Here is a 27,336-nt window from a genome sequence, read left to right on the forward strand (position 1 = left end):
GGTGACTATCAGAGTGATCAATGGGCAAATCCTCATCAATTGCAAACTTGGACATCAATATGTTTAGCGGTTGTCTTGTCTTGAGTTGCCCTGCGTCCTGACTATAGGACCCGTAACTGCATAAGGAATTTGACAGGACACGCTTGCTGCAACTTCTGTCGATGAGATAAGCATCCAGTAAGAAAGAGTGTTATATAAGGCACTCAAAATTCCTTGCCTATTCATGATGTCACTTCTTCTTTATCTATCTAAAGAAAGAATTCGTCAATCTTTTGGATAGGTTAATAATTAAGTTAATTTTCACATATAACAATCAATTGATACAAAAAAAATGGTGGATAATAAGAAATATTCTGTTCCTCTTTACACGACATCCAACGGATGCCCAGTTAGAAACCCCAATGCCATGCTAAAGATTGGAAAATTTGGCCCCAACTTACTTGAGGATCATCATTTCATTGATCTTATTGCACATTTTGACCGTGAGAGGATTCCTGAACGTGTTGCTCATGCTAAAGGTTCTGGTGCGTACGGTTACCTCGAAGTCACTGACGACATTTCTGACTTAGTCAGTGCCGATTTCCTCAATGGAGTTGGTAAGAAGACGCCACTTTTCAACCGTTTTTCTACTGTGGGTCCTGAAAAGGGTAGTTCTGACACAGTTCGTGACCCTCGTGGTTTTGCAACAAAGTTTTACACCGAAGAGGGTGTAATTGATTGGGTCAATATCAACAGTCCAATTTTCTTTATTAGAAACGGTGTCCAGTTCCCTTTCTTAGTACACACTCAAAAGAGTAGAGATCCTAAAACTAATCTCAAAGATGTTAATATGTACTGGGATTTCTTACTCAATAACCCAGAGTCAGTCCACAATACTATGTTTGTTTTTTCTGATCGTGGTATTCCTCGCTCATATAGACATATGCACGGTTTCTCTGCCCACACTTACAAGTGGACTAATGCGAAGGGTGAATGGCATTACGTTCAGATCCACCTTCTCACAGACCAAGGCATTGAAAACTTCACAAATGAAGAAGGTCACAAAATGGCTGCCGATAATCCGGATCATGATGGTCAAGATTTATATGAAGCTATCGAAAGAGGTGAATATCCGTCCTGGACAGTGTACGTTCAAACTATGACTCCTGAGCAAGCTGAAAAAGCTTCATTCAGTGTTTTCGATTTGACAAAGACCTGGCCCCATTCTGAATACCCTCTCAGAAGATTCGGTAAATTTGTTCTTAACAGAAACCCAGAAAATTACTTCGCTGAAGTTGAACAAGCAGCTTTCAGTCCTGCTAATACTGTTCCTGGTATTGAGCCTTCCGCTGATCCTGTTTTACAGGCTAGGTTATTTTCTTACGCCGATACACAACGCCATCGTTTGGGACCCAATTTCATGCAAATTCCAGTCAACTGTCCACTCCAAGCTCACAATCCATTCCAAAGAGATGGTCCAGGTACTGTTAATGGAAATTACGGTTCTGCACCGAACTACCCTAGTTCATTTGAACCTCTTTCGTACAGTACAACTGCTAATCTTAGTGACGCGAATCACGAGAAGTGGGTTGGCCAAGCCACCAACTTCCAATGGTCTGCTACTGAGGAGGACTACGTTCAACCTTTGGAATTGTGGAAGGTATTTAAAAAGACAGGTCAAGCCGATGCCTTTATTCATAATGTTTCTCTTAACTTGAAAGGAGCTAACCCTGAAATTCAACAACGTGCTATCGCCATGTTCTCAAGAGTTTCTCCTGAAATTGGAACTCTTATTCAAGGTAATCTTACAGGTTAGGTATACTATTTTCTCTTTCACTATATAATTTGTGCTTAAATATCGTTTAAATATGAGTCAAGATTTCACCGTATGCATATTCGTTGTAGATATAAAGAGTATGTGCTAGTTCCTATTATTTTGAAGTGCGTCAAGCATACGGGAACCACCCTTTAATTAGAAATCATTTTCCGGGAACTTGCTGTCTTTAAAAGGAGTTTGGTACTTAAATTAAGAGAATCAAGAGTAAACTTTTCTTTCTAATCTTCCTAAGAAAATCAAACTCTGGCTTTTTTCCAGAATAAAGCATGAAAGGACGAATTTTAACAAAAATAGAAATTAGGAAGCTTTGGTTCAAACATCAATGTATTTTATTATTATTATAGGAGTATAGAGAACTGATAGTTACTTGGAGAAAACAGATCTCTATGATCGCTGTTAAAGATGGCGATTTTTAGTCTTATCATAGAGTCAAAGAGTACTAAATTCAATCAAGGGTCCATATCGTGTATGGCCTGTATATAAACGATAAACTATTATTATCATCTGTGTCACCTACTCTAATGGAACTTGTGTATTTATCAATTTCGAGCTTCCAAAACCTATCGGCACTCAAACTATGTGTTTGTAGAATAATTGAAATTCAGGTCTGAACTCAAGATATAAAGATTATGAAACATTCCACACTGTCCATTATTTTAATTTTTTGAATTTTTTTTGCAGCCGGTACAAAATCTGGATAAATACATCATTACTAGTATAAGAAACATGAATTGCCCTACAATATTTGAAAGATAGAATGTAAGATAAAACACACCGAGAGAGGGAGGTAAGCTGAATGATTTTTCGTTTTTAAAGATGACATGAAACTGTTAAAGATCCAGATATTTAATACCATGATTTTATTTGCTCTCCAGGTCACATAAAGTAATATTCGCTGTCATTGATCAACTAGTAGATTGTACACAGAGTCGAGTCTGATATCATCTTTAACTAAAAATGCAAAAAGTGCAACATCAGTATCTAGTCTCTAAGTTTGGCTCGGTTTACGAAATATCCTTTTCCTGACGATGTAATCCTTAAGAATGTAACTATATTATATGATGCTTGGCCAGTTTTCGCCCTATTGAGGACTATGTTCATCTCTTGATGGTCTTTACGAATCTATTTCTTGAAACATCGAGAGCTTCGATGTGTTAAGGTATTTGAATATATCAGAGAAAGCGTCAAGCTGTAGGAGTATAAGACATCAATTTTTTTCAAAAAGCAGGGCTAATCAGAAGAGTGTTAGTAGTGATGAATTTATTCATACTTTTTTATGCCATTTGGACTTTAATTGGAAAATGCCATTCTGAAATTTTTTTCTTGCATTCTTCTACCAAGAGCAGCCTGTGCTTCTATCTGTTTATCCTTAAATCAATAACTATAAACAGAAAAAAAAAGAAGAAAAAAAAAAAGAGTTTTTCCATCAAGATAATCACGATCTCTCTGTTGTAGTAGTTAGTTCTATGGTTTGGTCTGCACCACAACCCTTGCGGGTATGGCTTCCCTTAAAATTCAATTATGCTGAGAGATCTTTAGGGAAAATAATTGAATGAAGAAGCAAATTTAACGACCTACAAAATGTCTTGAAGTTTCTAGACTCAATTTGATATTAGCTCATATTAGAAATCTTCCGGCGATCTAATTATTAGAGGGAGAAAGTATGTCGTGAGGATATCGTCCAACATTGGACTTCGAGCCTTCCGAATCTCTGCGTCGATCTGACTTTTCGCCATCAGCAACAGTGCTTGTGTCCATTGTTATGTCCTCTTCGTGTGAATCATGGGGATCGGATTCGTCAGCACTTTGGCTCTCTTTCGAAGCCGAAGCTATATGAATGGAGGGAACAAGATCAATAGACATATTTTCAGATCGTGACTTATGTCTTTTGTGACTCTGTTGCATCGGGTTTTGCTGGCGGAATGGGTTGGGAGATGGACTATTGTGAGGAATGCCTCCACTGGGACCTTGTATTGGTGCACCAGGTTTCCAATGATGAAACTGAATTACATGCTGGAATGACTGCATTGATTCCTGAGATAACGGACGATTCAGTTTGCTCTGCTTATGCAAAGGCTGAGCAGGAGAAGGCTTGACTTGGATCGAAGAAGTTGACCCTAACGGAGACAGTAGCTGCAGAGAAGGTCCACTGTTATCTAAATTCGTGACGATAGTTGGAGTTAAATTAGATACTGATGGAGCCGGGGTGAATCCGGGAGCAAGACTTGGGCCCAGCAGTTGACCAGGAATTTTCAGTGACGGACTCTCTTCCGCTTTGTTATGATCCAAGCTTTGATTCTTTGGCCTACTTGGCTCTGTGGGCATTGAAAAATGACGTTGATGCAGTGGAATGATCCTCGATGACCTTCTTGGCCCTGTTCTATAAGGTGCACTTGGGTTAGCCAAGTTAGCAACAGCAGCAGCCCCAATCTTTGCCGGCGAGAGAGGCCTTCTGGAGTTCGGTGTCCCACTGCCAAATTTGAAGTTTGCTAAAGGTACCGGTGAAGCATTGAGCAGATCTACTTGCCGTGGGTCCGATCTGCTGCTGCCTCTGCTATGTGTTTTTCCTAAGGATCCTTCTTGACCTATCTTATGAGGAGGAAGCCCAGAGTTCGGAGTCTTCTGTTCGTCTGGATTTGATTGCTCTTGCTGTTGATGTTGTTGTTGTTGCTGATGTTGTTGCTGCTCAGGTAATATCCCAACACACATGAATGGTATCAAGTTCGGAGGTATCTGTGCCCTCAATGCAGTTTGTATGATAGAATAGTTCTTATTTGCTATTTCTGCTCTGTAGTACTCTTGTTTAGTCTTTTCCTGTTCAGCCTTAAGCTTAACCGATTCAACATAAGCTTCTTCTGAGAAAGGGAAGGAGCTGACGTTTGGTCCAAGGAGCAGTAAAATCCCAGACTGCTCAATAGCCTCTTTAGAGACTCCCTTTAGTCGTTCTTCATCGCTTGCTTGCTTTTTCTTTTCTATTAATTTATCATGATCCGTTGATTGTGAACGCTCTGGATTCGAAAATCTATCTATAAGTGAATGAACACTCATTGAACCTTGTGACATTACTTAAGATGGCGTATTACACATCAGCTAAGTGGCCTATATTTCTCACCGAGATGCTATTAAAATGACTAATTAAATGTGGTTCCCTATCGTTCCTTTTAACCACATCTTACTATTGCCTTTATTTATTAGCGATCCAAAGTAGATCACGCTCGGGCTACAAACAAGGTTCCATTGAAATGATTGTGGTATATAAAAGCTAACGTTACATAAGGCAAAGGGTTGATAGAGTGAGAGTATAACCCGTTTAGAAACTCTCAATCTTAAATATGACTTTACCATCGTCGTTTTTAAGTAATTTAACGTACTTCTTGAAGTTATTTCTCCAATCAAGATAATCGTCGATTCTGAACTTCAATTGACCTTTGAGAAAGAGATTTAACCCTTCGATGACCCATTCTCTTTTGAACTTGAGTTCTATTTCCTCATAGTAATTGTAATTGGTGAAATAAGAGTTTGCAAGGTCGGATGCCCATTTTGAACTCCAAATTAAAGATCCAGAGTAATCTATGAGCTTGTCAATGCTGTATGTTGGTTGAGAGACATTAAAACCGCAAGCTGATACGAAAGCAGAATTATCAGCTTTGGGCTTCAAAAGTTTTTTCAAAAATGGTTCCTTTACTTTCCCATTAAAAAGCAGTACTAGAGAGGATCCCTCTGCAAGTTTATTTCTAAGAGGCAAATTCATACCATCAATTCTGTTGAATTTAACTGATTTCTGGAAGTATTTCTTGCTGCCAATAATGTCTATTATAAGGTCCAATTTATAGTCATTAATGTTGCTTTTGCTGATAGTCTTGTCTCCAGGTTCATCATCACGTAAAAGTGCACCCAATACTTGGGATGCGAAGAAATCAGGTTTCTTGTAGTTTACCGGAACGATTTCTCCAGGTAAAATAATGTCATCATAGGCAACATCATATGATACTAGTTGAAATCTCTTAATCTTAGAAGGATCGTAATAAGACCCTTTAGTGAAATGACTCAAGAAATTTTGCATTTTATCAGTGCTGCTTTCTTTGACTATCAAAATGACATTTAACTCACTCAATGTTGAATAGACAGACGAATTGAGTAATTGTAAAATTGTAAATCCGACATTAGTATCGCCCCCATTAATCAAGATATTTGCCTTTCTTGTGGATTCAAAGATAGACGAAGAGTGCCTTAGCAATTGCTTAGCTCTGCAATATAAGGTTGGAAAGGATGTGAGTTTTGCAAGTGGAGGCAATTCAAGATCGGTAGAAATGCTTGTTAGTTGCTTTCTTGTTTGAGGTGAGGAAGGAGGTATAGCAGCTTCTTCAGACTCAGTAACAGACCCAGATGATGAAGACGACTCAATTTCAAAATTATCATTATCTTTTGACTTATTGAATGAGAGCTGAATATCAATACTTTCAGCTTTATTCAAGGTATCCTCATCAATCTTGATTAAAATGTCTCTTGACGGGGTTATGAGTTGACTGGTAGACAATGAACCCTTTTTACTTAAAGGGTTAATAAGTCCAATAACAGTGTCTCCTATCGAATACTCTCCACTGGTCTTGAAGCTTTTACCCAACTCCTGTATCTTCCCTGCAAACTCGTAGCCTAATCCTACTTTCACGTCGCTAACGTTCAATAGATAGCGATTGATCTTCGCAAGATCCAACGAGTTCAATGACGCATACGTGATATCAACAAGCACACGATCGCTAGGGATAGGTCTCCAGATTTCAGGATAATTGAAGTTCAATTCGGTTTCTTTATTCTGGACTGAAATATCCTTGACTGCTAAATACCTCAACTCACCAAGTTCATCGAACAGAGGACCAAAGTTACGCTGCGTTTTCTTCTTATGCTGCTCGGAGGCTAAGGGTTCTGGCGCAGATGCTTTCTTCTGCAAATGTGAAAACTCCGGAGGAATTTTCTGGAATGGATTAGACTGCTTCTTCACTTCTTCCTTCTTTCGAAGTTCTTCATGATGCTCCCTCAAATCTTCCTCAGGTAACGGGGCAAAATCGACAGATTTCTTCTTCGTCGTTGTCGTTGTATGTTCCTCTGGTTCCGACATCTCCTAATATCTTCTTTGAATAAAAAAAGAGATATATATTATTTTATTATCCTTTTAAATTATTATTGTTATCGCATATTAAAAGAAATCATATATATTAGAGCTTTTTATTAGCTAAACCATCAATAGATTGAATAATCGACGACTGATTGATCGTCTATACTTTGACAGAGACAAGACAAGTAAAATATGTGGATTGTTCCATTTATAAGCTATGTCTTTTCGTTTTTGTTGACTTTATGGGGAGTCAGATTTTACATCAATATATTCAATTATCCTTTTTATACACTGATATCATTGTTACTAGCGGTGTTTATACCACTATCGATCATATTTCTATTGCCCATAGACTATGTATCGAGTAATTCAACGCTGAAGGCAATATGGTTCGATATTTCAGATAAAGTTGTGGTATATTTGTGGAAGAGTAATTATTGGATAACATTTTTGCTAACTTGGCTTTTGCTTCCACTTCTTCAAGAGTTCTATAGATCTGGCTACTACGACAAGATGAGTAAGTTCAAGGATGCATTGAAGAGAAACATCAAGTTCCAGCTTACTGTTTTAGCTGTATCCGTGGCTGGGGTAATTTACTTAGTGCTCGAAGTTGGAGGACTTTCATTCACTCAATTGAAGCTAATGATTATTGCAATGTCCCATATCTACTCTTTGGTACTAGCGTTGTGGTTATTGGGCCATGGACTTGTGAGTATACCTAGAAATAAGTGGATCAGTGGAAATATTATGAGAAAGTTGAACCATCAATATCTCCAGATTCCGAAATTAGTTGATAATCTCGAAGACACTAAGATCAGCTTGAAAGAGGATATTTTCCAAATATTGGAGTTGAAGAAGCATTTCACCAATGATTCGAGAGAAGATATTAGATTTAGAGACTGGATTTTGCAGTTATACAATAGAATCCCAGAAGATTTAAAGGATTCTGTAGAGACACAATATGCCCATGAAAATGAAAACACAATATCTAGAGATAGCATCACGTCCGATTACATGAAGAAATTATCAGCTAGCTTCAACCAAAATTTGTATAAACTAGTGGCATATGAATCCGAGTTTGATACTATATTCAACAAAGTTATGACACTTGAAGACGTGATCAAATCCAAGACGACCTCAAATCTCGAAGAAAGAAACAAACTAGTGTTCAGAAACACTAATAGGAGATCGCTCCTTCTGCCGAGATCTAACTTCATTTTGTATTACTATGTTATACCCCTGTGGAATAGGTTCTTGTCAGTCGTTTTGTTTACAATGTCATTCATAGTCATTGAATCAGAGTTTTTTCATTCCACTAAATTCTCATTCATGAATTTGATCATATATACTACTGGAATCAAGAATTCTGATACTTTAAAGCTATGGATCTCCATCATTATATTTTCATACATGTTGATCGCTGCATTGAATTCCTTAACACTGCTCAAGATTTTTAATATGTATCATTTAGTGAGTTTCAACTCCGACCCAGTTTCGGCTTGTTTCTACGCCACATATATTGCTAGGTTGACAATCCCACTTTCGTACAACTTCATTACATTGTTCATTTCAAGAGATTCCGTCTTTGAATCATGGTTTGGTAAATCTATTCACCTAACTGGGTTGTTCAATTTGATGAATGACTGGCTTCCAAGATTCGTTTTGATTCCGGTGATTTTGAACATTTTTCATGTCTATGAGAAATTAAAAAGGCGTCTTGGATTGAGCTCCGATCTTTATGATTCGTGGGCTTCTTTCGATGACGAGTCAAATCATGACCCGGTAGATTTAGAACAGTTGAATAATAAAAGAAAGGATCTAATTATTGCTGACGGCAAAAGAACAATAGATAGGGAGCTCTTCAAAAGAAGACAGCACACAAACAACGATTTAAGGTCATTTAACTTATCAAACGCGGCCGATCTTAATTACGAAAATAACAGAAGATCTTTCCACGAGTCTCTTACTAATCCTAGTAATACATCCAATCGTATCGATTCGGTATATCACGATGATGAGGATGAAGATCAAGACATCAACAACAGGCTAGACCTTCTAAATAGAGGGTTTGTCTCTAGCGACACAGAGAACTCTAGTGTATGGAACAAACTTGGAGGAACACTTTCCGGCTTGAAGGATTCTGTTGCTTCGAGATTCCAAAGAGAGCAACAGAATAATAGATCAGGGCCATACACTGATGACATCTCAACAGACGAGAATGAAGATGACAATGACGATACAATGGTTTTATAGACTCTAAAGTTTATTAAAGAGCATTTCATTTAGTACTTAGTCCTGTAGATAACGAAATATAGATAAATCATTTTTAAACCCATATAGTTCCTATTTATATCACAGAAGGGCTAGCCACGAGGATCCGAGCCCCTTACTTTATATCTTCTGAATGATTTTGAAGGCGAATGGGCGACTACAGTCCTGCTCTTGCTACTCAATTGATAGAATTAGCCGGCAATATGTGTCTAGTACCGTAACATTCACGGCAATCGATAGACCTCCTAGCGCAGGACCTATACAATCAAAGAAGATTGGGAAGTTAAAAGTACCTCTATTGAAGAGTCCGTCACACTTTGGTCATTTCACATCGAGGGTTAGTCGTATGTACAATGAAGACAGATATAGTGCTAGTATATTGGAGTTTCCAAATGATAGACTCGTATTTAACTTCAATATTTTTGATGGCCATGGAGGAGATCAATGTTCTACATATCTTTCTACCCACCTTTCGGAAGCAATTGAAGCCGGAGATCTGCTAATTAGTACGAAGCAGGATAAAGAAAGAAATGAACTTATGAAGAACTATTGGAAAAACATCGGAGGCTATTGGAAGAGGTGGTATAAACACAGAAAAGATAATTTCAATTCAATGATAAATGACAAATCTAGAATTAAACTCAAAGAAATAGAGGATTCTAAGGATGATTGGAACTTTCGCTTGCCAATGACCTTTTTAAAGACCGATTATGATTTCTTTCTGCATGATGGAGATGCCGGGTCCACATGTACTTCTGCATTTATTGAAACAATATATTCCAAAGAGAGCAATCAACTTACTAGAAGCTATTACTTTAACAGAGGAACTATATCTAAGCTCACTATTGCACACGTCGGTGACACGAAGGCTATTCTAGTGGACAGACATGGTGAAGCTCATGCATTAACTCAAGCACACCATCCTTCAAATCCAATGGAAAGCTCTAGACTTAGAAAGTATGCTGCTGGATTTATGACGGACTCTTTTGGAGAGGAGAGATTTGTCTCTTTGGCTAATACTCGTGCGTTTGGCGATGTCAATTTCAAGCAAGTTGGGGTGTCCGCTGAGCCAGATATATCGGAGTATATTATAGGTGATGCAGAAGCTGTACGCAAAAAGCTAACTCCCCATGAGATTGAAAGCTACACGTTAGCGGGGCTAGGAGGTAATGAGAGTTTCCTTGTTCTTTGTAGCGATGGAGTCACAGGCGAATTGACCGACCAGGAAATTGCAGATATAGTAATGTCTAATTATAACTTGAGAGGGAACCCTCGGGCAAGTGCACAATTGTGTGCCGAAGAGGTGGTTAAATTTGTTGAGTATATAGGTGGAGATGACAATGCTACTTGTCTAATTATAAGGTTGAATGGATGGGGAAAGTGGCCCGAAGTTGATAGAACAGGCGAACTAAGACAAAGGAGAATGGATGATTACAACCCTAGGTCAAGAGGCTAAAGGGTTCTACCAGTTCGTACTGGTAACCCAAATTACAATCTCATTGTAAGTAGAACTAGTTTATTGAATAATATATACAAGTGCGTTCTTAGTTTTTGGAAAATTTATATTGAAATCTCTTTCTAGTCGGAGCAAACTCTCCAAGTTTGGAGCCGACCATGTCCTCATTAATTTCCACCTCTACATATTCCTTTCCATTATGTATTTGAAACTTTAATCCGACAAATTGGGGTAATATAGTACAACTTCTAGCATTCGTCCTTACGGGAGTTCCCTTCTTGATTGCATCATTTATTGGTAAAGGGACAACATGAGGTCCCTTCCAAGCCGATCTTCCTCTCAGTAACACAGGCGTGAACCTCATAGTCTGCTATTTTCCCTGTTTAATAGTCAAACAATTGCTGTCTTAATGGATATACTGATGTCGGTGAAAAATTAAAGTGTCGGATTCGCTCAGGTGACTTATCCCGATATCTAAAACGAGATGAGATGAATAGTTGAAAAACTCAAGAAATTGAAATATTAGATATCAACAAGGCTAACGACATGTTCGCCCCCAGGTTTGATCCCTCAAGGGTTCTAGATGACCAGGGAGACAACTTGATACTGTCAAGGGCCCAAAAACTGGGTAAAAGAAGGCTCAGTCTGACTTCATTTGATGACCAAGAGAAGCTGATATCAGAATTGAGTGAAGATGATACTGAGAACTCCCACGAAAGTTCACTGGAGCATTCTATTGACGGATCCAGCGACGAATCTAGTGACGTATCTAGTGATGAAGAGAACGACGGAATTGTTGATGTAGAAAATGAGATGGCTATTGAGCATATCGACGATAATGAAGAAATTGAGACTACGGAAGTCGAAGCTTCTACCTTAAGGATGAGCCGAAACAAGGAATCAGATATGGAAATCGACGAAGCATCAGATTCACAGTATAAATCAAAGCACAAGGCTCTTTTTCTGAAATTCAGGAGTCTGGTAAAAAGAGAAAGTGATTCTGAAAATGAAACTCCAGAGGACTTCGAGAAACAAGACCTAGCCCCATTACCTCAACCTCCATTGCCAAGAGACAAGAAGCTTGTCTCTACTTTAGCATATTCGAATAATCTTAATTGGTTAGCGACTCCGAAATACAGCTCTCCTAGCGACAAGAAACCTTTCAAAGACATACCATTATCTAGTGTACTCTTGAGAAATCTAGAGAAGATGGGATTTGGGGAAGCCTTTTCGGTACAGATATCTGTACTCGACATAATCCTCAAGGATATCGAAAAGAACAAACTCCGTCCAGATTTTATGGGGGACATATTAGTGAATGCATCTACTGGATCAGGAAAGACGTTAGCATATCTGATTCCAATAGTAGAGGCATTATATCGACGCATAGTACCACGAATCAGAGCAATAATCTTGGTTCCAACTCGACCTTTAATAAATCAAGTTAAAGCAACAATATTGGAGCTTTCAAAGGGGACCAATTTGTCTGTGGCGAGTCTAAAGAATGATATATCAATTAAAGAAGAAGGTGAAAAAATAACCAGTAGTGAGCCAGATATCCTTGTTTCCACTCCTGGTCGTCTAGTTGACCATTTGAATAATAACACGGTTAGTTTGAGGAATTTAAGATTTCTTGTGATAGATGAAGCAGATCGTTTGTTGAACCAATCATTTCAGAACTGGTGCCAAGTATTAAACTCTAAGCTTCCGAAGCCTTCGGATATTTCACATTCATGGGAGTCTACCGTCCAAAAGCTTGTGTTTTCGGCTACTTTAACCACAGATGCCGGTAAACTTGCATTATTGAATTTTCAGAAGCCTAGACTTATTATCGTCAACGATAATGAAAGCTTGGTCAATGAGTTATTTACTGTTCCCAGATTATTGGAAGAACTTAAGTTACGTTTTGGCTCTGCAAAATCTCCTATAAAGCCGTTGATCTTAGCAAAGTTTTTGATTCAAAATAATAAACTTGAGAATGTGTTGGTTTTTGCAAAGTCCAATGAGTCCACCATGAGACTAGCAAGATTATTAAATATCCTTCTATCTAGATTGCAACCAGAAAAAACTATCAATGTCACTTATATGAACTCCACAAATAATAAAAGTTCTTCAAGGACGAAGATACTAAAAGATTTTGCAAACCAATCTATTAACATTCTCGTTGCTACAGATTTGATTGCTCGTGGGATTGACGTACTTTCAATCACCGATGTCGTAAACTACGATCTCCCAAACTCTTCTAGAGAGTACGTACATAGAGTGGGACGTACTGCTAGAGCTAATAGGAACGGTTTTGCCTACAATTTGTGTTTTGGGAAAGGTGAAGACAAGTGGTTTGTTAAACTAATGAGTAATATCGGTCGCGCTAACAAGGAAGTGTTAGACCAGCCAGTAGATTTCAAAGACCTCGTATCTAGCCAAGATGTAAAGATATACGAGGAATGTCTTGAATTATTAAAAGACGAGACACTTAAAAGCATATAAACTATATAAACCTCTTAATCCTTTCATATTAAAATACTTGATGAGCTTTTTGGCTGAAAAAAAAAAAAACTACATAAAAATTAATAATCCGCTAGATATTGATTCTTTACGGTTAAAGTTCATTGTAATAATGGATCGAGATGAGGATGAATCGGATACTTTGGGAGTGAAGCTTGTAGATCAGGATCAGTTGGAAAGCTCGATAACTCAAAGGGCAAATGAAGCACTTATCAGTAAAGATGCGGAATTAGATCAAAAACGGCTAGAGAAGAGCACAAGAGATTTAAATAAGACTCTAGGTAAAATCCGAAGCTTACAAAAGCGCCTGGAGAACCCAAAGACAAAGCTAAGTCAAAGAAAGCAGTTGAAGGATGAAATTGAATGGTATAATGAGAATGAACTTCATCCCTTGAAACAAGATATTCAAGATATTACTGAGAGATTGAACGACAATAGGAACCAGCTTAATCATTCGAAAGAGAAAAAGATCAATCAGGTTACAGATGAAAGATTACCGGGGGAAACAGAAAAGGATTTTCTCATCAGAACAGGTAAGATAACGGCGTTTGGGAATGCAAATTCGTTCCAACAAGATGATAATGGTAAAGGTGAAGCTGCGAAGAGCCATGTTTTCTTGAAAGAGCCCGGATTTGAACCCAGTAATGAATCCAGTAACGAACCCAGTATCTTTGAGGAAGTCAATGATGATGATTATGTCTATGATGAAGAAGGTCCGAGGAAAAGGAAGAAAAGATTGGAAGAAGAGGCCGAATACGAGCATGAGCACTCGAGTCTGGGCTCAGCAGGCGTCGATTTAGATGGAGCTACAAAGGAACAAGAAAGTAAAGAAGAGAGCATCGGGGAACAAGAAGACTCTGAGGATGTCTCTGTACTGAAATTGTTGAGTCGAAATGTAGATGATGGAGATGAAAGAGTGTACCAAATTCGGTTGAAAGACTGGATCAAAAGGAGGTCTGCACTTAGAGAGAACGATGAAGAAAAAGATAAAGAAGAGTGGTTCAAGCCCCATCCAAAGATTCCGGACGCTATATTGAATTCGAAATTCAGATTGCCTGGAGACATATATCCATCATTATTTGATTATCAAAAGACGTGTGTGCAATGGCTCTGGGAGCTCTATTCACAGAAGACTGGTGGAATAATAGGAGATGAAATGGGATTGGGCAAAACCATTCAAATAATATCTTTCATTGCAGGTTTACATTACTCAGGCTTGTTGGAAAAGCCTGTTCTAGTGGTTGTACCAGCTACAGTTTTGAATCAGTGGGTTAATGAATTTCACAGATGGTGGCCACCTTTAAGATGTATTATACTTCATAGTATCGGTTCTGGTATGACTTCTGTTGCTTCTGAAGACAAATTGGATGAGTTTTTGGAGATGAACGATCCCGAGTCTTCGAAAGGAATCGTCAAGAACGTCAGCAGTCAAATCAATGCACAAGAGGTTATTAATAGAGTAATGGAAAAGGGACATGTACTTGTGACGACGTATGTTGGCTTGAGGATATACTCAAAATACATTTTGCCAAAGGAATGGGGATATTGTATATTGGACGAGGGTCATAAAATAAGGAACCCCAACCTGGATATATCATTGACTTGCAAGCAAGTAAAGACATACAATAGAATTATTTTGTCAGGTACACCTATACAAAATAACCTTATTGAATTATGGTCTCTTTTTGACTTTGTTTTCCCTGGACGTTTAGGAACTTTGCCAGTGTTTGAACAACAGTTTGCCATTCCCATTAACATGGGAGGATATGCAAATGCATCAAATGTACAAGTACAAACGGGATATAAGTGTGCAGTTATATTACGAGACTTGATTTCTCCGTATTTATTGAGAAGATTAAAAGTGGACGTTGCTAAGGATTTGCCGAAGAAGAATGAAATGGTTCTCTTTGTAAAATTAACCAGGACTCAACAAGATCTTTATGAAACATTTTTACAAAGTGAAGATCTAAATTCGATCCTAAAAGGAAAGAGAAATGTCTTGATGGGTGTCGATATCTTAAGGAAGATTTGCAACCATCCTGATCTTGTTTATCGAGATCAGCTAATGTATAAAAGTAATTATGGCAATCCAAGCAAATCAGGGAAAATGCAAGTTCTTAAAAACTTACTACAGATTTGGGAATCAGAGAACCACAAGATTCTACTATTTTGTCAAACGAAACAGATGTTGGATATCTTGGAGAAGTTTGTGAGTAGATTAAAGATCTTGGATAGAGAAACTGGAGAAGAGAACCAATCGCTTCAGTATTTCACATATTTGAGAATGGATGGCACTACCCCAATTTCAAGAAGACAAGATCTTGTCGACAGATTTAATGAGGATAAAAGCATAAAAGTATTTCTTTTGACTACGAAAGTCGGAGGCTTAGGGATAAATTTGACAGGCGCCGATAGAGTTATCATATACGACCCTGATTGGAACCCCTCTACAGATATTCAAGCTAGAGAAAGAGCTTGGAGACTCGGTCAAAAGAAAGATATCACGATATATAGATTAATGACAACGGGAACGATAGAGGAAAAAATTTATCATCGTCAAATTTTCAAGACTTTCTTAACCAATAAAATATTGAAGGATCCTAAACAGAGAAGATTTTTCAAAGTGAACGATCTTCATGATTTATTTACCTTGGGAGACCAAGATGAAGCAGGAACTGAGACCGGAAACCTATTCCATGGATCTGAAAGAAATATAAGTGGTGGTAAAACCAGGCCTTCTAACAAATACATGAAGAAACACGATAATGATGACGACTTTTATCAGGTAGCCAACATTATGGGAGTCTCAAAATTGGATAAATACGAAGGCGGAGAGGAAGACGATGAAGCTAATAACAATGGAAGTAATAGTAAGGATGAAAACAGAATCATGGAGAATATATTTGCTAGCAAGGGGGTTCATAGTGCTTTAAAGCATGATAGTATTGTTGACTCGAATAATCAAGAATACAGCTTGATTGAAAGGGAAGCAAATAAAGTTGCAACACAAGCAGCAGAATCACTTAGAAGATCGAGAAAGCTAACAAGGAAAAAGAATATTGGTACACCCACATGGACTGGTAAGTTTGGACTTGCAGGCAAATTTGGACCGCAGAAGAAAAGTAAATCTTCATTGGCATCCACATCAATCTTACAGGACTTGAAGCAACAAAAAGATATTGGATCAATCTCTCCAATAACATCTGGGCCGGAAAAAGGGACCCCTCCGAGTCGCTCAGACTTCAAGAAAGATCTCATGCCAAAGCTTATTTCTTATCTTAAAGAATGTCCAAGCTACTTCAGTCTGTCGAACGATATTTTAAAACATCTCAAAGTACAAGTAGATAAGGATGAGATTATAATATTAGTCAGATCTATGCTTCGGGAAATAGCTCAATGGAACCTGGAAAAGAAAGGTTGGCTGTTGAAGGAAGAATTCAGAGAAGAGCCCGAACCTAAAGATATCAATTCTTGAAGAAGAAATATGCTATTATAACTTTAAAATCAGTTTGTCTTGAAGTTCTTGACGCATTAATCCTTTTCAATAGTATTCGTCCAAGTGAATACTTCATTAATTACTAAATATATAATTTGCTTATATGAACGCATTTAAAGATTAGCTCTACTTTTTCACAACAAATCACTTTAATCTGCTCCTTATTCTCACGATCACGGAGTTTTATAAGAACTCCATTGATAAATTGATATATTAAGAGCCATTTCACACATTGAGGTAGGCTGGTTAATGCTCAAACCATCCTGCATATATATATAGGTTGCGAAAAGTATCAGCCCATGGCCTTATGATCAACTTATATGTTAACCAAAGGACTGGGAGTATGATATCAATAAAAAATGCATTCAGAGTAAGTTCCTTTCAAAGAAAGCTTAGTTACTCTATGAATTATAACAAAATTTCAAGAGTAGTTGGCATGATTTAATTTGGTCAGTTCAATAAACCTTTTAACTTGATATCTTATATAGAAGACAAAAGGCATGTTCTGAACAATATCTACAGAAGGAAGTCATTGGAGCTAAAGGAAACCAATTAGAATCTGACAATCCATGGAAAGATTCAATCTATCATGCTTTTAAATTTTTAACGTGGTACCTAGGGGATATACCAGACATCTTGCGTAGTAATTCAACAAGGGCAATTAAGAGATGCTATATACTGGCTTATATAAGATCATTGATTATTTCCTAGCATTCTCTGCGTGCTACCAAAATATTTGATATAATTCATCATAGGAGCTGAAGATCTGGATACATGTAAAGACTTCAGATTATCGCAAGATCTCTTTTCCACTTTACTTTGGACAAACTATGGGCAAAAAGAAGACACCAGGTCCCACAAGAGCAAATTGCGTATAAGATCTATAGTTCTAATTCAATCTAGCTTCTTTAAACTTGAAGAGTGAAGGAGCCATTTCAGAGGGAATGAGATTGAGATGTATCACTAGGAACTTTGAAAGAATTTAGGGTCAAAATATTATGTGACCAAGTTTCTTTTCTTTCTCACATGCTAAAGCTTAGTGAATTGTGAAAACTTCCCACTAGCTTACGGTTCATTATGTGGTTGTCCAATGCAAGAGCTTTAGAAAGCTCATTATTAAGTTCTTCTGGACCAAAAATCCACAGAGATCAAGAATAAACTCACCAAATAGAAATAGAAATAGAAATTGAAAACTTTCCAAGAAGGAGAGAAATTGTGCTTAGATAACTTAGTAAAGGACTCCAGAATACGGGCGATAGTGCCATATAGATCGAAACTTGAGACTGGGAATCAATTTCTGAGTATTATCGGAGAGCGATGAATTCCCTAACCTTAATCTTGTCGTTTTTTCATAGTTAGTATAGCATAGACCTGGAAAATGCCAAACTGTAATCCCTAAGTATCTGATGCTTAAAAAAGTTGTTCTTTTGTGTTAAAAAACTCATCTTATATGAAGGGTATATTGATGTGAGTATGAAATTTTTCAAAAATGCGATTACAAATTATCACCAATCACCAGTTACTCAATAGTCACCATATGCTTAGTATAAGGAGGTTTAAATCCTTTATTCCTACTTGTCCTTCCCCAAGTTATGATACTGGCTGCACATACTGTGAAACTCCCAAGTTTCCAGCTAATAAGCAGATAGATTTTGAGAAGAATTTGAACAATACGAAGGCGTTGCCATGGAAGCATTTAATCAGCTTGACTCATGGAGCTAAAGATATGGAAACAATGCCTTCCAAAATTGAATTAGTACCGGGGTCTTTGAATGAACGTCTCAATCTGTTGAGACTGCAGTTCAGTCCTCACCACCCCATCATGATATCTAATATGATCTTTAATAATCAAGATGAATTTCTTAATCGATATAAAGTGACGGGACAGGAGCAATTGGTGATGTTGATACCAGACTACAAGATTGTTAAATTTAATATTGATAACACTGCTGGCTTTATCCAAAGGTATTTGATACCGAAAGAAGGAATAAGACAAATTTACAATCCCTTCAAAAGGAAAGAAAGTGTGGCCCAAATTGAGAAAGAGATAGCTGACGATCCGAATGCCTTTGAGGAGCACGCCATGGAACGAGATATGATAGCAATATGCGGTCATTTCCAACGAGATATCAGATGTGGCGAGCTAGCTCCATTGATAAACGAAGAATTGATACGGGTCATAGACCGTAATCAGCTTGACATTGATGTTGGTCTTATCAGCCACATAGGTGGCCACGCTTATGCCGGAAACTTGATCTATTTTCCATTGGGCGAGGACTCAATTTGGTATGGACGAGTTTTCCCTAACAAGGTTCAAGGCATTATCAATGAAACGGTAAAACGTAAAAGAATAATTAAAGATATGTATAGGGGAAACGTAGCCGAGAACACATAGGGTATCTAAGAATAGTGAGGTGCGGATACGGATCACTGGCTCCGAAAAAGTTATCTTTCGGCGGTTTCTAATGATTTCCATGTAAATATTTAGATAAGAGTTAAATTATACGACTTATTTCGGCAGACTTGCTACAATTTGCCTTATTTCCGTAACATCGGCCCTGGAGTTCTCCGACTATTCCCCTATTAGAGCTAGTTTACTAGTGTACATACAATATGTCTGCCGACATCTGCACGGCACGCAGATATGATCGTGGAGGGTACGAGGAGTAAGTATGCAGGCAATGTTCTTGGTGCAGATAAATGCCGTATCCCATGTCGGGATTCGTCCGGTGAAGGCAATGTAATCGGCTTTTTTGCCACACAACAGTAGTTGCATTCTGCGCTACAATGCGGTGCGAGATTCACACAGCGATCAACATCCCGACACAGAGAGCTTCGGCGCGCAGCGGCGCTCCGCTTCCCGTGTTTCTGTACCCTCAACTGCGCTATACAGTCGAAGCAGTGTACAATCCGGTACTTACAGAACACAATGCAATGAGAGCAGCGGCTATTACAGCTACAGACTAGCGATGTCGATGTCTAAATTAGAATATGAGATTTAAATAGGGTCCTACGAAGAAGTGGCTGCGTGCTGCTTTATGATACCTTCGACATATATTCAATACGTTTTCTGCGTCTCGGTTGCTTCCCTGCGGGTTGGAGCGCTGACGACCAACAGCTGCTGCTAAAGTGCTGCCAAAATGCATAAACCCTCTTCAACAGTCTTATTACCCTATACTTAATGATTGATCATCGTAGAGACCGTAGTTTCAGCCATCACTGTCATTGTATGTTACTATGTCTGGTTGTAGTTGTGACCTTGCTATTCTCAACGGATAGGTGGCGCCAGGCGTTCATTAAATTTTTTATCCGCTGTAAAAAAAAAAGTGGCCGATCTCACTCGTCACTCTTTTCTAAATTTCTTTATTTTACTTCCATCCCCGTGAAAACTTAATTCGTTGCAAAAGAATAAGAAAACAACAGTATAAACTGTTTGACAGACTTAAAGGAGCAGTAAAGTCATCAGCATAGGTAAAAGGTAATTCTTATTCCAAGGGAGATAAACAAAGAAATCAGCTGAAAAACTAGAAATAAGCAGAACAGAGAATAACATTGGTGACTGAAACCTTCTGAACCTCTAAGAAATCCTATTGAAAGATAATTAGAGACAGCAAGATTCACAGCTTCACAGCTCTCTTAAAGTATAGACCGGAAAGGAAAAAAGTATAGGTAGCTTAAACCAGGGATACATTTAGGAGATCAACAGAGATAGACATAACAAAGCACAAAAGTAGACAATAATTGACCAGTTCCATTTACAACGATGTCGAACTTGGATAATCATGGCACAGGTCATCAAACGGTCTTGCCTGATTACAGATCAGCTTATCAAATGTCCCATTCGGGCACTGGAGTAACTGGATCTTCAACTTCTGGTCCTTCTGGTGTTTCTACGACCGCTGGTGGTGCTATACCAAACCCGTCCTCTAATGCAGCGCTCCAACCCCCTTCACAAACTTCACAAATGCAACCGTCACCCTACTCGCAAATGCCTCAAAGAGCTTCTTCTACTATTCCTCAGTCAATCCAACAGTATGCTCAAAGCAGCCATTATCCCGATCTGGCCCAGCAATACCAACAGCTCTTGAACAGTAACTATGGCTCTTCAATTCAACAACAGCCTCAGCAACAAATGATGAATCAACCTTATACATCGTACTATATGTTCAGCCAACAGCCTCTGCAAGCTCCGCTGCAACAGCAACCACAACAACCACAGTTATCTCAACAGCCATCGACTGGAGCGGGCCCCAGAAACTCCGCTTCTGAACAAAGTTATGCATATGCTAGGTACCCCTATGCTACTGCGACGGCAGCGACCCCTTCAACTTCTGCAGCGGCCCCTGGGTCGAATTATGCAACAATGTATCAACAATCAATTCCTCAGATCAACAAGCTGTTAAGTCAACCTCAGTCAAGACCATACAACCAAGTTTCTTCTAATGCAGCCAATGCTTATTCGGCAGCCAGCTCTGATTCATCCCAACTTCAACGGTCTGTAAATCCTGTGAGTAACTCTAGCGTTGGTCAGTATCAACCTCCAGGGGTACGTCCGAGAGTGACAACAACAATGTGGGAAGATGAAAAGACTTTATGTTACCAGGTGGATGCGAATAATGTGTCGGTTGTTAGAAGGGCTGATAATAACATGATCAACGGTACTAAGTTGTTAAATGTTGCTCAAATGACTAGAGGTCGTAGAGATGGAATTTTGAAATCTGAAAAGGTTAGACATGTGGTTAAGATTGGCTCAATGCATTTGAAGGGTGTATGGATCCCATTTGAGCGAGCACTATCGATGGCACAAAGAGAAGGCATAGTAGATTTATTATATCCATTGTTTGTCAGAGATATCAAAAGAGTGATTCAAACTGGAATAACTCCGACTAATAATTCCTCTGCGGCAGGTGCTTCAATGACAGCTAAATCTGCTAGTCCTAGTAATGGGAATACTAACTATGGCATGGGTGGCTATTATCAACAATATAATAAGCAATATGCCCAAAATGGTACAGGTGGTTCAGGCGCTATACAACAATCTCCACAACAAGCTTCTAATGCTGATATTCACCAAGCGTCACAGCATCAGCCTCCTCAAGCACAACAAATGTATGGGTATCAACAACCTTACTATGCTGCTAATCAATACTATCAACCATACAATCCAAGCAATAACTATTCTTCGTATGGCAGTCAGCCAATGTATTCAGGCTACAGTTATATTAATCAACAAGTTCCTCAACAGGTGTCACATCAAACACCTTCATCTTCTGCTGCTAATTTACATTCTGCTACATCTTCGACACAACCATTAGCTTCTGGTGACCACACTTCTACTCAACCATCATCTCACGAAAACCCTAATGGAAGTGATACCTCAGGTAGTAGTAATGATAGTGTCGATAGAAAGAAGGATGATAAATAAGACGCATCAATAGATTTCGCTATTTTAACAGCTATTGCAATTCAACTACATGACTAATTATATTTCCTTTACTTGAGATGATGCCAGAGGTCACTTCTTGCAATGTTTTCTTCAAAACGTTAAAGGAGAACAAAGGAGAGCCTTATCTTTTTAATAGAATAATTAAGATTTGCAAAAAAAGAAGGAAAGAAAAAAAAAAAAAAGAAAAGTTGCTCACATAAGCTGCTGTATTATTAAAAAATTCTGTGAGGGTCCTTACAATACAATTATTTATTTCAAGTGACACTCCAGCTTGTTAGTAAACAAATTTTTATATATGAAATATGAATTAAAAAAATATTTTACGCATTCATTTGTTCGTTGAGTAGACTTGTATATTGATTAAGTATACTGATCTCCCCAGAGAAATAGAAGCTGATTAAGTTATATAATATATCAAATCAAACTTCAAAATAGTTGTTAATAATGATAAAATTATTCTGTCTTTTTGTCGTATTCAGATTCATTTTTATTGAGATCATCATAAGAAGCTTGTAATCCTTCTATTTGTTTCCTAAATGTATCAATATCAAGCTGCTTCTTCTTTATCAAAGATTTGTATTTTTCAACCTCTTCATCTTCTTTTGGTGGCACTTTTGACAGCAATGACCTAAATGATTCTTCTTTTAAGACTATTTTTTTGAATACTTTCATGACCGTAAATATTGATAACTCCAAATACAACACTGCACCAGTAATATACAAATTTCTTTGTGAATAGAATTTGGAAGCTAATTGATCATATGAAATTCTTTGCGGTTGATAGTCTTGAGTAAAATAAGGATTTCTTTGGAATTCTAATTTTTTTAATCTATTCAAGCAGTCCATGAACTGCATTCCTAACAATATGGTGAAAAATATTAGGGTTACTTTAAATCTCTGAGACGATTTAACCATTTCAGAAAGCTGAAGTATCTTCTTTCTAATTGCGAATGGTAATGGTAATAGCAAGACTAGTAAATAAGCCATCTCAGCGGTCATAAGACCAAAAACTAATGTCATTTGAATACTCATTTTCAATAAATCAATTAATGTATGCCAATTATCAAGAACTTATGAGCTTGATCTAGAAAAAGGATGTGCTACGTAATATTTGACAGGTATGCAACTTGTGCTAAATTTCACCCTCAGATTTAAGCCTGCACAATGATACACATTTACTTTAAGCGTGAACGTACTTGGGAGTCTTCGATATAAGAGCATGTTTGCTTTATGGGCTTGGGACTCAGATAAATACTCTAAACTACTTTTACTTTGAGAATACACATAAATTTTTCTATAAATCCATGACTGTCGCTGCTAGAAATTAAACAAAAAAAAAAAGCTTATAAACCACTTACTCTCTTAGCATAGTGATATGCAAATATACTGAACAATGCCATGCCAAAAATAATGGACCAGAACCAAGCCAACCCATCATAATCTTGTCCTGGAACCAAGCAATTCATACCCCATAAACCCGTCACAACGTTAATTGGTAGCACAATAGTTCCTAAAATGGTAATTTTTCCCAAAACATCGTTGGTATCATTATTAACCTTTGTCATATCGATATTTATCTGTGCTAAATAATTGGAATGGAACCTTGCCAACAACTTCTCATAATGATTGAGTGACTGTACCATAGTAACTATATGATCTTGAATATCACCGAGGTACATACCAATTTCTATTTTGCTCGATCCCGAATCGACATTCTCTCTGAATCTTTTGCTGAAACCCTTTATCACATCGGCTTTTGATCCTAGTAATCTTAAGACAGACATGACTCGTTTACGACACTCCCCAATCCTTCTAAGCATATCTCCTTTTCTCTTCCATCCTAAAATCTTTGAGCCAGAACTTTTCGAGTCAGTAGACCTTCTGCTTGAGGCACTTCTAGATATTATTGAAGGTGGGCGATTCCGCTTTGGAAGCGGCCTGCTATCAACTATAGATTTGGACCTCGAGCGTTTGTAAAAAATACTTGGTTCCCTGCTCTTTTTTAAGTGAGACTTATTCGATTCTTTATATTCATCTTCAATTTCCAGATCAACGTCACTATCTGTATCCAGATCAGTATCTCCGGAATGCATTTTAAGAATTGCATCCTCAATAGAGTTGACTTCTTCTTCAATACTTTCAATCATTGGGGCAAAAGAATCAGTAATGTCATCAATTAAAGCATAACACAACCAATCTGAGGAAACGGTCAAGTAATCCCTTAATAGCCTTGCTCTTCTCCTAACGTTTATAGGATGCGGTGTCGCTGCAAAATGGAACGTAATGACTCCATGTTTGAAAATTATGATATACATATTCAACGGCAGTAGCTCGCCATCTCTAATCTTTCTACCCCTAGATTTGATGGATGTGGTATCTTTGGTATTATTTATTGCACTGTGAGATCTCGTTGTATTGTAATGAGAATCATTCTTACCAAAAATTTTACGAATAAGACTCCAGATTTTTGATTTATGCTCTGTAGACCGAAAGATATTCTTTCCATCATTCTTATCATACATCTCCTGAAGCTTAGCCATCGTTTTTTCCTGCTCTTTTGCTCGCTGTAAACGCCTTTCATATACTATATCGAAAGAAGTGAAGCAGATGAAGTAATACGATCTAAATAGTTCAACTTTTTCTCTAGCTTCACCTAAAAATATGTCTTCAGTCGTCAAAGGATGGATTCCAAATGTTTTAGAAAGTACTTTCATCTCTTCTTCTGTCGGATCTAAGACATCTAGCCAAAAAGGGTTTACTGAACTCTCATTTGGATCCGCTGTCGAGCCTAAAACAGTCCCAGGAGCAGAATGATCTGCACTTCGAGACATTGGGTTTCCAGATTTAGATGGAGCTTGGGTGTTTGGATTCGCTGGTGATATCTCTGTCAAACCTGGCGTAAGGTTATTTCCTAAGCTGCTTTCGTTTATGCTGACACTTTCTGACAGATTCCGGTTTCGAGAGTAATGTGCTGGCAGAAAAAGATCTTCAAGGGACGTGATTTCGGCATCACTTTCATCACTTTCATCATCGTCGTTTGCATCACCTCTCCATTTTTTAGAAATGTTAATACTCTGCTCTTTTACTTTGGTATTATTGTTTGCGATTAATCCACTAATTGTCGGAGAGTGAATGGTCTTGTCAAGATCTTCCCTAAAGTAAGTAAATCTACACACCTTGCCGTCTGCTTTGCCTCCTTTTTGATGTAAATGTCTATTATCCTGTTCCAGCTGTTGGCGATTTAAAATCGGAGTGATCTTTTCTTTTGACTTTTCCCATGGTTGAATAGGCGTTGGTCTTATTTTTAAAGAATTGTTCATCAGTTCAAGGGATTCGACCTCATTGATTTGAGTATTATTCAATAAAGGAGTATCCTCTGAGATCTCGCCTGAGGAATGCAACTTAGGAGAAGAAGGCGAAGGCTCTGCTTCTCTATTATTATTATAATTATTATCACTATGGCCTTTCACATAGTCACCAAAGGTAATGTGCTCAGAATGTTCTTCTAGCTCCTCTTTTACGAACTCTTCAAGAACCCTTAAATCGGGCCACTCGAATCCAATTTCTTTGCTCCCAGCAGTGTCCGCATGATCATAATAATCTGGGAAGCAAACATCATCTAACGACGTGGAATCACTTGGATGCTCAGAAGAAGGGTTCGATCCACCAAACTCTAGAGAATTAATAGAATATGAGTCCCCATCATCATTCTCCCCTACTGCATTATTCTGGTTCTCTGAAAATGGGTTCTTCCAACTCTGGGAATCTGCCAACTTCCTTTGATCTTTCGCATACGAGTCCATATCTAAAGCCAATCCGCCACCTGGCGATTCAGGTCTACTTCCATTGCTTTGAGTTAGCAAACTTTGAAGATTTCTATTCGTTAATGGGAGATTGGGCTGAGCAGCATTCGACGTATTTGGCGCCACTGTATATCGTCTGGAGTTTAAATTACTGTTCCCAAATTTATTAAGATTCTTGTTTGTTACCGTGGCCGCCTGCAGCGAGTTTCTTCTTCTAGCTCTAGCTGGCGATGAATGTATGTGAGCAAAGTCATCGTACATTCTATGATCTATTAAAGCACCCACTTTATTTGTGCCGTCGCCGATGGCGTTGTTTGATGATGTTGACGAGTCATCATCAGCCGCTGAATCTGAGACAAAAGACGGGCCACCAATGACCCTCTTATTTTTGCCCATATTCAATTATATAATATCTGTCAGTAGCTATTTCAATACTTCTTGGCCTATAGTGCTACTTGATTCAGTAAGAAGAAATAAAAAAATGCTTTTACTTAATGATTGCTTTGAAATTTCATACACACTCGCTACGAACTATCTTACGAGTCAAATGTATAACCTTCGACTACAAAATGTCTCGCAGGAGTATTGATCAGATAACGACGGAGTTCCATGATGGGGGACAGAAGCAGCCGTATATCGTGTATCAATTAGAGGACATGAAACCAGTTAGCTCGGTGGTACGTCTACAAATCTCCCTTTATCGCTAAGAGATACAATAGTGCGGGTTTTGATTTAGGAGACTATTGCTTATATAGAGGGAGGAGCCTTCGGCGTTGATGATACGAAATTCTGCCCAAGCCCATTGGTTGCATTGAGGAAAAGAGTGAATTTATCTGTTACCGTATTAGAATGATGATGTCAGTGTTTCTCCAATTGTACTGTTAGATAATATCGCAGGGGATGGCTCACTGAGGTAGTGTAACATCCTTGGCAAAGATTCGCAGAAATCGGCGGCAGAATTAGTCCTCCTCGCTCTCCTCATCTTTGTCATCCTCTTCAGATACTTTCTCGCTTGACTTGATCTTCTTAGACTTTGAAACATCATCTTCAACTTTTCTCTTCTTTCCCCCGTTTAATTTGTCCAATGCTTCTTTAACTTGGTCAGCTGCTTCGAGTAATTTAGTCCAACTATCTTCGGTAAGAGATATACCTTTTTTGCCTGGTTTTTTCTCATTAGTGTTCTTGTCGATGTAGAATTCTCTAATATCCACTAAATTAACATTGTTGAACTTTCTGACAGTTATTTGTTTCTTCTTGTCTAGCTCAATCACGGTTTCATCTGCTGCTTTCGAACTCATTGGAAAGGACTCTTATTTTGGAAGCCAAGGTGCCAAAGCTTGATCTTATTATATATTGGAGAATAAACTCGGAGAAGCGTTTCGAACACTTGGGAGAAATTGGGAGGAAGATATAAATTAAATTACAAGAGG

General features: G+C 38.1%; 13 protein-coding genes across 13 annotated transcripts; 7 read left to right on the forward strand and 6 right to left on the reverse strand.

Moving 5' to 3' along the window:
* Nucleotides 1-331: 331 nt before the first annotated feature.
* PRCAT00004771001 (catalase) lies at nucleotides 332-1,795 on the forward strand (the record flags this gene model as incomplete). The annotated part of the gene is made up of 1 exon (XM_062954791.1): nucleotides 332-1,795. The coding sequence occupies one exon, from the start codon at nucleotides 332-334 to the stop codon at nucleotides 1,793-1,795; it is 1,464 nt and encodes a 487-aa protein (XP_062811458.1).
* A 1,662-nt stretch (nucleotides 1,796-3,457) lies between these two features.
* On the reverse strand, nucleotides 3,458-4,879 carry PRCAT00004772001 (uncharacterized protein; the record flags this gene model as incomplete). The annotated part of the gene is made up of 1 exon (XM_062954792.1): nucleotides 3,458-4,879. The coding sequence occupies one exon, from the start codon at nucleotides 4,877-4,879 to the stop codon at nucleotides 3,458-3,460; it is 1,422 nt and encodes a 473-aa protein (XP_062811459.1).
* Nucleotides 4,880-5,126: 247 nt separating this feature from the next.
* PRCAT00004773001 (uncharacterized protein) lies at nucleotides 5,127-6,932 on the reverse strand (the record flags this gene model as incomplete). The annotated part of the gene is made up of 1 exon (XM_062954793.1): nucleotides 5,127-6,932. The coding sequence occupies one exon, from the start codon at nucleotides 6,930-6,932 to the stop codon at nucleotides 5,127-5,129; it is 1,806 nt and encodes a 601-aa protein (XP_062811460.1).
* Nucleotides 6,933-7,121: 189 nt separating this feature from the next.
* Nucleotides 7,122-9,182, forward strand: PRCAT00004774001 (LMBR1 domain-containing protein; the record flags this gene model as incomplete). Its single annotated transcript, XM_062954794.1, has 1 exon — nucleotides 7,122-9,182. One exon carries the CDS (start codon nucleotides 7,122-7,124, stop codon nucleotides 9,180-9,182), a length of 2,061 nt encoding a protein of 686 aa, XP_062811461.1.
* Nucleotides 9,183-9,333: 151 nt separating this feature from the next.
* PTC6 (type 2C protein phosphatase) lies at nucleotides 9,334-10,656 on the forward strand (the record flags this gene model as incomplete). Its single annotated transcript, XM_062954795.1, has 1 exon — nucleotides 9,334-10,656. One exon carries the CDS (start codon nucleotides 9,334-9,336, stop codon nucleotides 10,654-10,656), a length of 1,323 nt encoding a protein of 440 aa, XP_062811462.1.
* Nucleotides 10,657-10,744: 88 nt separating this feature from the next.
* PRCAT00004776001 (mitochondrial 37S ribosomal protein uS19m) lies at nucleotides 10,745-11,020 on the reverse strand (the record flags this gene model as incomplete). Its single annotated transcript, XM_062954796.1, has 1 exon — nucleotides 10,745-11,020. One exon carries the CDS (start codon nucleotides 11,018-11,020, stop codon nucleotides 10,745-10,747), a length of 276 nt encoding a protein of 91 aa, XP_062811463.1.
* Nucleotides 11,021-11,202: 182 nt separating this feature from the next.
* On the forward strand, nucleotides 11,203-13,143 carry PRCAT00004777001 (putative ATP-dependent RNA helicase; the record flags this gene model as incomplete). Its single annotated transcript, XM_062954797.1, has 1 exon — nucleotides 11,203-13,143. The coding sequence occupies one exon, from the start codon at nucleotides 11,203-11,205 to the stop codon at nucleotides 13,141-13,143; it is 1,941 nt and encodes a 646-aa protein (XP_062811464.1).
* A 40-nt stretch (nucleotides 13,144-13,183) lies between these two features.
* On the forward strand, nucleotides 13,184-16,636 carry PRCAT00004778001 (DNA-dependent ATPase; the record flags this gene model as incomplete). Its single annotated transcript, XM_062954798.1, has 1 exon — nucleotides 13,184-16,636. One exon carries the CDS (start codon nucleotides 13,184-13,186, stop codon nucleotides 16,634-16,636), a length of 3,453 nt encoding a protein of 1,150 aa, XP_062811465.1.
* Nucleotides 16,637-18,194: 1,558 nt separating this feature from the next.
* Nucleotides 18,195-19,052, forward strand: PRCAT00004779001 (uncharacterized protein; the record flags this gene model as incomplete). The annotated part of the gene is made up of 1 exon (XM_062954800.1): nucleotides 18,195-19,052. One exon carries the CDS (start codon nucleotides 18,195-18,197, stop codon nucleotides 19,050-19,052), a length of 858 nt encoding a protein of 285 aa, XP_062811466.1.
* A 1,368-nt stretch (nucleotides 19,053-20,420) lies between these two features.
* Nucleotides 20,421-22,082, forward strand: EFG1 (KilA-N domain-containing central transcriptional regulator EFG1; the record flags this gene model as incomplete). Its single annotated transcript, XM_062954801.1, has 1 exon — nucleotides 20,421-22,082. One exon carries the CDS (start codon nucleotides 20,421-20,423, stop codon nucleotides 22,080-22,082), a length of 1,662 nt encoding a protein of 553 aa, XP_062811467.1.
* Nucleotides 22,083-22,556: 474 nt separating this feature from the next.
* Nucleotides 22,557-23,135, reverse strand: PRCAT00004781001 (uncharacterized protein; the record flags this gene model as incomplete). The annotated part of the gene is made up of 1 exon (XM_062954802.1): nucleotides 22,557-23,135. The coding sequence occupies one exon, from the start codon at nucleotides 23,133-23,135 to the stop codon at nucleotides 22,557-22,559; it is 579 nt and encodes a 192-aa protein (XP_062811468.1).
* A 311-nt stretch (nucleotides 23,136-23,446) lies between these two features.
* MNR2 (putative Mg(2+) transporter) lies at nucleotides 23,447-26,302 on the reverse strand (the record flags this gene model as incomplete). Its single annotated transcript, XM_062954803.1, has 1 exon — nucleotides 23,447-26,302. The coding sequence occupies one exon, from the start codon at nucleotides 26,300-26,302 to the stop codon at nucleotides 23,447-23,449; it is 2,856 nt and encodes a 951-aa protein (XP_062811469.1).
* A 563-nt stretch (nucleotides 26,303-26,865) lies between these two features.
* On the reverse strand, nucleotides 26,866-27,204 carry PRCAT00004783001 (chromatin-binding transcription coactivator; the record flags this gene model as incomplete). The annotated part of the gene is made up of 1 exon (XM_062954804.1): nucleotides 26,866-27,204. One exon carries the CDS (start codon nucleotides 27,202-27,204, stop codon nucleotides 26,866-26,868), a length of 339 nt encoding a protein of 112 aa, XP_062811470.1.
* Nucleotides 27,205-27,336: the final 132 nt, after the last annotated feature.

Source organism: Priceomyces carsonii (assembly GCF_900007245.1).
Source record: "Priceomyces carsonii strain CBS4050 genome assembly, scaffold: Debaryomyces_carsonii_scaffold_5, whole genome shotgun sequence".
Classification (NCBI taxonomy): Eukaryota; Fungi; Ascomycota; class Pichiomycetes; order Serinales; family Debaryomycetaceae; genus Priceomyces; species Priceomyces carsonii.